The sequence below is a fragment of the Babylonia areolata genome, chromosome 6, assembly GCF_041734735.1.
Source record: "Babylonia areolata isolate BAREFJ2019XMU chromosome 6, ASM4173473v1, whole genome shotgun sequence".
NCBI classification, from domain to species: Eukaryota; Metazoa; Mollusca; class Gastropoda; order Neogastropoda; family Buccinidae; genus Babylonia; species Babylonia areolata.
In genome coordinates, this window is record NC_134881.1 from 23,446,096 (window position 1) to 23,456,095 (window position 10,000).

At 44.9% G+C, this 10,000-nt stretch overlaps 1 protein-coding gene across 1 annotated transcript in view; it reads left to right on the forward strand.

Moving 5' to 3' along the window:
- Positions 1–4,613: 4,613 nt before the first annotated feature.
- Positions 4,614–10,000, forward strand: part of LOC143283477 (uncharacterized) — an 82,026-nt gene continuing 76,639 nt past the window's right edge. The window contains exons 1-3 of the mRNA XM_076589717.1: positions 4,614–4,671; positions 8,037–8,150; positions 9,818–9,921. Coding sequence (XP_076445832.1) covers positions 4,614–4,671; positions 8,037–8,150; positions 9,818–9,921 — 276 coding nt within the window. The remainder of the gene's footprint in view (positions 4,672–8,036; positions 8,151–9,817; positions 9,922–10,000) is intronic.

Sequence of the window (10,000 nt, forward strand, 5' to 3'; positions counted from 1 at the left end):
TTCCTGACAGCTTTCCTGGTGGAAGTTTTCCAGGCAGATCTGTTTGCTGCCAGTGTCTCCCAGCTGTGGTGGTCAATTTCGCTACGTGACATCTGCTGCTTCAGTTGGTCCTTGTAGCATCTGCGTGGAGCTCCAACGCTGCGTTTACCTTCACGCAGTTCGCCGTAGAAGACGGCCTTTGGCATTCTGGAGTTGTCCATACGCGCTACATGACCTGCCCAGCGCAGGTCATGCAGGTTTTTATTTCGGTCGTGGGGATGGTTGTCAAAGTACGGCGATGCTTTTGTCTGAAGCGACAATCTCTGTATTTGCAACGAAACCGTATAAATATTTCTGTGGTGATAGACGATTCTTTGCCTTGATACGAAATAACGTGAACATACGTTGGCTGTAGAACGAATTTTCCAGACCTACATATCTCAAAGGAAGATTTCCATTGTGGAGGAGGAATTTTGTTTTATGTCCCGTCACACATATCGGTGATTGAAGACATTTTGTTAGAATATCAATGTATACATCTGAGTATTATCGTTTACAACCGGTACTTGAACGGAGAGTTGGGGGAAACCGGGCATATGAGGGAGGGGGTAGGGTGAAATTTGAAAAAAAAAAAAATCTGAATACAATTGCGGAAAATTGCTTAATGGACTTTGTAAAAGAGAAGTCGTTACTCTAACAAGCGAAACAATTGATAATGAATGCAAAAAGCCCAAAACATCAACGTTCTTAGTCACTTGTGAAGACACACTTTCGTTCAAATAAGGCTTCATCAAATCACAGTAAAAAATTAAATACTTGATTGTCACGTTACTATTGCATATGTACTTGACTATAGAACAATATCTAGTCCGTAACGAATATGATAATAGTATGAAAATTAAACTTAGACTTGGTATGCGGATCGGACCAAAGTCTGAGATAGTCCACTGACGAGGTTTTAGAGTTGAATGAAAGCACCTATAAAAAGTCTCTTTCTAGTACATTTCTTATTTTCTGTATGACAATTGGTAATATACTTTTATATTATCTGTACAATATTTGGCTCCACTTTTTGCTGCTCTGTCTGCTTGCTCATTATGAAGGAATCCAGTATGGGTTAGCATCTAATAAAAATGAACTTTAGCACGCTTCATAAATAGTGAAAGAAAACCGATGCTTGATGAAGTAACAGCTTAACAATTCTTCGCATTAGCAGACGAAATAAGTGAAGACCCATTGTTCACATACTGTGTGAAGACGCACAGCCAGCTCTAAAATCAATACCAATAGCTTGACAACCTTGGCATTAATGTGGAGTGATGGCCTAGAGGTAACGCGTCCGCTTAGGAATCGAGAGAATCTGAACGCGCTGGTTCGAATCACGGCTCAGCCGCCGATATTTTCTCCCCCTCCACTAGACTTTGAGTGGTGGTCTGGACGCTAGTCATTCGGATGAGACGATAAACCGAGGTCCCGTGTGCAGCATGCACTCAGCGCACGTAAAAGAACCCACGGCAACAAAAGGGTTGCTCCTTGCAAAATTCTGTAGAAAAATCCACTTGGATAGGAAAAACAAATAAAACTGCACGCAGGAAAAAAAAAAAAAAAAATGGGTGGCGCTGTAGTGTAGCGACGCGCTCTCCCTGGGGAGAGCAGCCCGAATTTCACATGGAGAAATCTGTTGTGATAAAAAGAAATGCAAATGCAATAAACAATGTAGAATCAAATTTCCACCAACACATTGTTTTGACACGTTTCGAAGATACCAGTGCAATATCTCCTGGTGGAAAACATGTTGTTTTTTTCTCCCCCCCCCCCCACTCACCACCACTATTTGTTTCCCTTGATGATCACGCCCATCTCCAAGCTTTCGTTCTGAAATGTTTGGAGATGTGTACATGCGCACGAAAAGAACTAAACGAATACGGCCTTCACGTATATCTTCGATCCCGAAGGCATCGCAGACGCCATCGTAGTGAATAAACTAATGAGGGGAAGAAGAATCAGTGAAAAAACAAGTGAAAAATAAAGAGAGAAAAAAAAGGAAGGGGAAGAAGAAATTACATATTCTGTATTACCTTCGGCTTGTAATGGTTGACGACAATTTTTGTTGAAACTGTCTTCTCTTCGATTTTCATTGGGCGACGACAATTGTTTTGTAACAGTCTTCTCTCGTTTTCCGTTTACAAACTAAATGACAGAGAGACAGACAGACAGACAGAGAGAGGAAGAGAGAGAGAGAGAGAGAGAGAGAGAGAGAGAGAGAGAGAGAGTTTTATAACGATGTTTCCGCTCCACGTAAGCCGGATTGACATTTGCAGTGAGGCAAAGTTCTATACCCTTGGTGTCGTCCTTCACTCATAATCTGTTCACACACACACACACACACATACACACACACACACACACACACACACACACACACACGCACGCACACACACAAACACACACACTTACACACACACACACACACACACACACACACGCTCACACACACACACATACACACACACACACTCGCTGACACACACACACACACACACACGCTCAAACACACACATACACCCACTCACGCACACGCACACGCACACACACACACACTCACTCACACACACAGGCTAACACCCCCCCGAACTCCGAGATCAACCAATGACAGAATAATATAAAATAAATAGAAAAATAAATAAATGAATAAATGACTTTTAACAGTGTTCATTAGCAAGGAAGAAAGAAAGATTTAGCACGCAGAACCGTCTTCCGCTCGCATACGTTTGCATGGAGATAAAAAAAACAACAACACGAACTGAGAACTCTCTCCATGGAACCCTTCGCGAGTAGTCTAGCTGCACCACACTGTTTGGTTCACCCGAACAGTCCTCATTTTCATTCCCACGTTGGTATTCAGAAATGGACACGTGTGACTTCTTCACCGTCTGTCCCGTTGCCTCAAGACCGTATGGACACGTGTGACTTCTTCACCTTCTGTCCCGTTGCCTCAAGACCGTATGGACACGTGTGACTTCTTCACCTTCTGTCCCGTTAACTCAAGACCGTATGGACACGTGTGACTTCTTCACCTTCTGTCCCGTTAACTCAAGACCGTATGGCCACGTGTGACTTCTTCACCTTCTGTCCCGTTAACTCAAGACCGTATGGCCACGTGTGACTTCTTCACCTTCTGTCCCGTTAACTCAAGACCGTATGGACACGTGTGACTTCTTCACCTTCTGTCCCGTTAACTCAAGACCGTATGGACACGTGTGACTTCTTCACCTTCTGTCCCGTTGCCTCAAGACCGTATGGACACGTGTGACTTCTTCACCTTCTGTCCCGTTAACTCAAGACCGTATGGCCACGTGTGACTTCTTCACCTTCTGTCCCGTTGTCTCAAGACCGTATGGACACGTGTGACTTCTTCACCTTCTGTCCCGTTGCCTCAAGACCGTATGGACACGTGTGACTTCTTCACCTTCTGTCCCGTTGCCTCAAGACCATAGGGGCCACCACTGATGACATGGCAAGCAGTTCTGTCCGTTTCTTACTGTTTCTCGATTTTCTCAGGTTGACGTTCTGTCTCACAGGGCCTGTTCACTCTGGGGGTAGTGCCCTCCCGTTTCTGTTTATTTTCTTTGTCTTCCTCTCCCCTCCTTCCCCACGCTGTGCCTTGTAGGGTTGTCTGGTCAGGTCGTGCTGATCGTGAGACGTGTCCGTACTACTTCAGTAGACCGCTGGAGAGTTCCGTGTTTACATGATTTATAGAGGCGCGTCACATGATCTGTGCTCTCGAAGTTGATTGGCTGTCCGAAATTTCGAGCAACAAGGCGATTGAGAGAGGAAAAAAGTGCGAAACAGAAGGCTTTTTCTTCGACATTTTGCTTCATTTTTTGTTCTTTTTTATATTTAAATTTTTTTTTATTGTGCATACATTGTACAGTTTGGTTTAGCAATGGAGGCTATCAAGTGAAGAACTGGAGGACAGCACAGATGTTTGCTGCTTTGCTTGTGTCGATCGCCTTTGCCATTGTTTGCGATTTCGAGTAAAAGTTCGATACGCATGCGCATGATCCAAGATGGCCGCGGAACTCTCCAGCGGTCCATTTGTGTTTCCTCACTGTGGTTTGGAGATACAGGATCCGATGGTTTGCCTGACTGTTTGTAACTTCTTGGTTGGTGGTATGATCTGTTTAGAATTATGCTCAGCTTATGTCACAGACTGACATTAATTTACAGTCAGGGCAACAGCAAAGTGAGAAATGTATTATCAATGGTTTCTCTATTGCAGTGGGAAATCATTTACAGCTTCTTCTTTTGTGAAGGACTATGACTCTCAAACTAGGAGGCGAAATTGCACTGGCTCTTAGTGCTGCAGCCTTGGGAGCTAGTTGGCCTTTTGGAACCATCTCCAATGCCGACTATCCTAAAACCATCTTGGCCGATAGATTGGGGATGTAAGTTGGGCAAGATCAGTTAAGACACTGTCCACTATAGTCAAATTCTAGCCCAGATAGTCGGGACAGCAGTTACCTCCTCTGCTGTTCTGGTGGTCATAGTCGAACACAGCTGACTATCATACACAGAATATGCCGAGGAGCTTTCGGAAGCATCTCATCTGTCTAGCTTCCATCCTCTTCCCCATGGTAGACTGTCAAGAGTCCATGTACAGGAATGATGAGATGAACAAGGAGCGCATCAGTCTGATCTCTGAGCCGAATGCGATGTTCTTGTCGCCCCAAATAGTGGCCTCGGTGTTGTCAGTGCTGTTGTTGTTTGTGCAGTTCTGGACACTATTTCAGGTTTGGATCCATGGTGCCAGTTGCATTGCTTGGTTCTAACTTTTTGACAGTTACACGTGACTAAATGCCTACGTTGACCGAACTACGCCATTGGTCAGTTCCAAACTACACACAGTTAGTAGCGGGTTACGACCATACTAGGCTCTTCCGTCCGAGCAATGCAACTGGCTCCAGGCTGGTTTGCTACTGTTCCTCCTGTACTGTACGTGTGACAGACACCCTTGAATGATGGAGCGCTAGCACTTGAAAAACGAAGCTCAACGTGTTTTCTTTACAGCGGGTCCATCGGAAGCGAGGAGGTCAAGGTCGTGACCTTCTGGCGACAAAGAAAGATGGCGTCGTAAACCGATTCGGCTTTTTCCCCCTAAAGAACTGTAGTTTTTACTGAGCTAAATCAAGGCCGTGAATACTTCGGAAATGTTCGTTTCCAATACTGTTGTAAGCGTCATGAGAATTCTCTAGACGGATTATTTTCTGGCGAAATCGTAAAACCCTCGAATCAACTGAACCCCGAAGCGAAAACGCTTCCACCCTGAACGACCTCGTATGGTCACGTGCCTGGACTGATTTGCATACGGAGGCATGGAATCGACCCTCGCCACGTGTATGATCGGAATGATCCAGCGCACGAAGAAACAACAAGAGCTGTGCTGTATTCTGGCATGAAATCCTATTCCGGTGCATTAAACTGTGTTTGAAGGACAAGACGGATTTAGCAGACGGAGCTTGCGAAGATGTTTTGCCGTTGAACAGGACACATTTCTGAAAACACAACTCCTTGATCAGCATGCGAACTCCCCCCCCCCCCCCCCCCTGCTGATATCTAAACACATGCCGGTTTTATGATGCATGAGTGGCTGAGCAAAGAATTTCCATTTACCCGAAGAATCTTGCACACTGTTAACAAGAGTGAGCTGTGCTGCTTCTGGAGTCTGTAAAATTCATTGTATCTTCGATAACTGTTTTTGTTTTCTTCTTTCATATTCCTGGGCTATAGACACACACACACACACACACACACACACACACACACACACACACACACACACACACACACACACACACACACTGTGCGTGTGTTCAGCCATTACATAGGCTGCTGAACATGAACAAAGAAAGGAAATAAAGAGCTTTTTTTCACATATTCCTTTCTTCATTCTTTCTTATTCAAAGCTCATGCTCTCTCAACCTCTGTCTCTGTCTCTCTGTGCTTGTGTTTGTGTGTGTGTGTGTGTGTGTGTGTGTGTGTGTGTGTGTGTGTGTGTGTGTGTGTGTGTGTGTGTGTGTGTGTGTGTGTGTGTGTGTGTGTGTTTCAAAAAAAGACTCGAAATCGATGAGGATGCCGGTGACATTTCTGGGTCTATCAGGAGATGTTATGGCTGTTGTCTTGAACACGTTGATAGAGATATCTATTTCCGTGACTCTCTCTCTCTCTCCCTTCCTCTCTCTCCCTCCCTCTCTCTCTCTCTCTGCTCCCCCCCCTCTCTGTCTCCCCTCTCGCTCTCCCACCCCCCTCTATCTGTGCCTCCCCTCCCTCTCTCTCCCCCTCTCTCTCTCTGTCCCCCTTCTCTGTCCCCCCTCTCTCTCCCTCCCTCTCTCCCCCTCTCTCTCCCCTCTCTCTCTCCCTCCCTCTCTCTCCCCCTCTCTCTCCCTCTCTCTCTCTGTCCCCCTTCTCTGTCCCCCCCCCTCTCTCTTCCTCTGCCCCCCTCTCTCTCTATCTGTCACTGTGCCTTTGTGTCTGTCTCTGTCTCCCCCCCTATCTCTGTCTTTCTATGTGTCTGTCTCTGTTTCTCTCGCTCTGTCTCTGTGTGTGTCTCTGTCTCTCTTATTAGCATTTAGCATTGTGTAGAGTACATCCGATTCAGGGCGGGGACTGAATGAAGAAGAAAAGAAAAGAGAAAAAAATAGAAACGCACCAGTGGTTATGTATTATCCTGGGAAATAAAGAATGTTGTCTCGTCTCTCTGTACACACCTCTGTGTGTGTGTCTCTCTTTATGCCCTCTATGTATCTATGTCCCTGTCTCTCTCTGTGGCGTCTGTGGCACATGTTATGCAATGACTCTTCCTTTCTGCAACAATTATTTCTTCACCATTCCTTGTGTGTGTGTGTGTGTGTGTGTGTGTGTGTGTGTGTGTGTGTGTGTGTGTGTCTGTGTGTGTGTCTGTGTCTGTGTGTCTGTGTGCTTTGCCTGTCTGTGTATGTGTCTGTCTCCGTCTGACTTTGCCTTGTCTCTCAGTTCCTTGCTGTTTGTTCTTAATGTGCTTGTGTCAGAAAAAATATATTTTTCTCTCTCTCCGTGTGTCTCACTTTGTCTGTCTGTCTGTCTGTCTGTCTGTCTGTGTATTTGTCTGTCTTCGTCTGATTTCATTTAGATTGTCTCAGTTCCTTGCTTCGTCTACCCGTCATTATTTTCTGGGGTCCATGTGTCAGAAAGTCTCTTTCGCTCTCTTTGTTTCTCACTCTGTCTCTGTCTGTCTATCGGTCGGTCTGTCTGTCTTTCCTTCTCCCTCTTTCTCTTCGTTGAAATTATTTTCAATCAGCAAAGAATGAACATTACATAACTAACCCCAGTGCTTAATTCTTTTTGTCAAACTCTCTGTCATGACATCCATAACTTCTCTCTCTCTCTCTCTCTCTCCCTCTCTCTCTCTCTCTGTGTCTGTGTCTCTCTCTCTTTCTGTCTGTCTGTCTCTCTCCATCCCTCTCGCCCTCTCTCTTATTGTTTCTGCTGAAATCATGGGATTCCCCCCCTCCCCCTCTCTCTTTCCCCAGCTCTCTCCTTTCTGTGTTGAATCGGTGATGATTTGTTGTCCTTCTCCTGAAAACATTTCATAGCAACATGAATTATCCGCCCGAATGTGTTGAATTTTCCTACACAAGTTTCACCTCATGCTGTACTGAATTGTGTGTTCCCTAACCGCCTCTCATAAAATTTTGACTGGGGCTGTATAGGCATATGCCATGAACATTTCTTGTTCATGTTCTTGTTCTGTCTCCGTTTCTCTGTCTCTGTCTCTGTTTGTCTGTCTGTCTCTGTGTGATATTTTGTTTGTGGCCCACTCCTTTGTTATGGGCCGAAGGCCTAACAAACAAACCATTGTCTTGTCTTCTCTTCTCTCTCTTTGGTGTGTGTGTGTGTGTGTGTGTGTGTGTGTGTGTGCGTGCGTGCGCGCGTACGTGTGCGCGTACATGTATGTGTCTATTGCGCGCGCCGCGTGTGTGTGTGTGTTACTGTTATAAAGACTGTGACATATGTTCCAGAAGGAGCGAGTCAGGTAGATGATGGGAAGAAGAAAGGCTCCACCATTGGCCGCTTCCTGAGGAACCTGGGAATCCGGAAGTCTGGCAGAAAGAATGCCTACAAACAGCAGCAAGGTAGGTATCGATTGGTTGATTGTACATTGCTGAAAAGCTAAAACAAACAAACAAAAAACAAAACCAAAAAAAACAAAAACAAAACAAAACCCAAAACAAACAACAACCCCCCCCCCCAAAAAACAAAAACCCCAAACAAACAACAATACAAAAACACCTCGTTGTAGGGAAAACTATTCTGTGTTATTGTTTTGGGGCGGAAAATATCTATTTAGTGATGTTGTTGGAACGGGGAAAAATAGGGTTATTGTGTGTGTGTGTGTGTTTTCGTTTGTAATTTTGATTTCTGCAGGGGACGTCATTAAAATGATGCTCACGGTTGAAATTGGTCGTGTTTTTGAATGTAGTTTTCTGAAATCCTAGCACTAGTTACAGGTTGATTAGAATGTGTGTGTGTGTGTGTGTGTGTGTGTGAGCGCGTGCGTGCTCGTGTGTGAGACAGTGTACTTGGGTGCGTGTTTTGTTTATGGGTTTGCACTGTATCGTTTTCACACACACACACACACACACACTCTCACGCGCACACGCATGCACACACATACGCACTTCTAACCCTATCAGCAGAGTGTTAACACACCCCGTTAAATTGACATTTTGACAGGGGAAAAAAAAAAGCTTTCCTTGCTTTTCATATCCCTGGAGAGCGCAGTCGGGATAAACACACGATTCGCATTCTCTTTTCGTTTTTTTGGTGTGGATTTTCCTTTTGATTGCTTATTTATTTATTTGTGTATTTATTTTTTGTGTTTGGTTGACACCTCTTGAAGTGGAGTGACACTTCACTAGGTTCACTTGGAGAAAGGATCGTCAAACGCCATGAATATTACAACAGCAACAACAAGAACTAACAAAACAACAACAACAACAACAAAACAACCACATTAACAAGAACAGCAACTTGGAGATATCAGCGGGGAAATATCGACTCCACGAAGGGCGGCAATCCAGGATCTCTGCTTCTTTTTTTTCCACAGGGAAATGATTCTTTTCGTCGAAAGTTTAGAGAAATTGCGATTAGCTGTCATGGTAACGAGGTCCTTACAAGCCTCGTGTGTGTGTGTGTGTGTGTGTGTGTGTGTGTGTGTGTGTGTGTGTGTGTGTACATACGTGCGTGTGTGCGTGTGTTTCCAGCGCACAACTTTCGCTTCGACGGACTATCGTTTCTGATGGTGAGCAAACTATCATTTGGATCGTTATTATTTGTATTTTGTATTTCTTTTTATCAAGCAGATTTCTCCGTGTGAAATTCGGGCTGCTCTTCCCAGTGGGAGCGCGTCGCTATACAACAGCGCCACCCATTTTTGGGGGGTATTTTTTCCTGCGTGCAGTTTTTATTTTATCTGTTTTTCCTGTCGAAGTGGATTTTTTTTTTACAGAATTTTGTCAGGAACAACCCTTTTGTTGCCGTTGGTTCTTTTACGTGCGCTAAGCGCATGCTGCACACGGGACCTCGGTTTATCGTCTCATGCGAATGGCTATATAATATGTAGTGGAAACCGTCCACTTACACCCATCCTCTCTCCACCCACCCTCAGCGTTTTCAGGTTTGTGGCTGGTGGTTGTGCTGCAAGAGAAATCACACGTGATCCATGAAGGATTTTTTGTTTTGTTTTGTTTGTTTGTTATTATTTTTTTGTTTTGTTTTGTCTTTGTTCTTGACGCCCCAGGCGACCTGATGGCCTACGAGATCACGATGAGTGACGAGGACCGGATGGCTCTGATGCAGATGGTCAAAGAGGGCAAGATCAGCACAGAGACTGCCGTGTCGGTGGTGAGTGCCCCTCCTCCTGTCTTGTACTGTCTTGATTTGCTTCATTCTGAGGCCCCTTCTTCTTCTTCGTTGTTGTTTT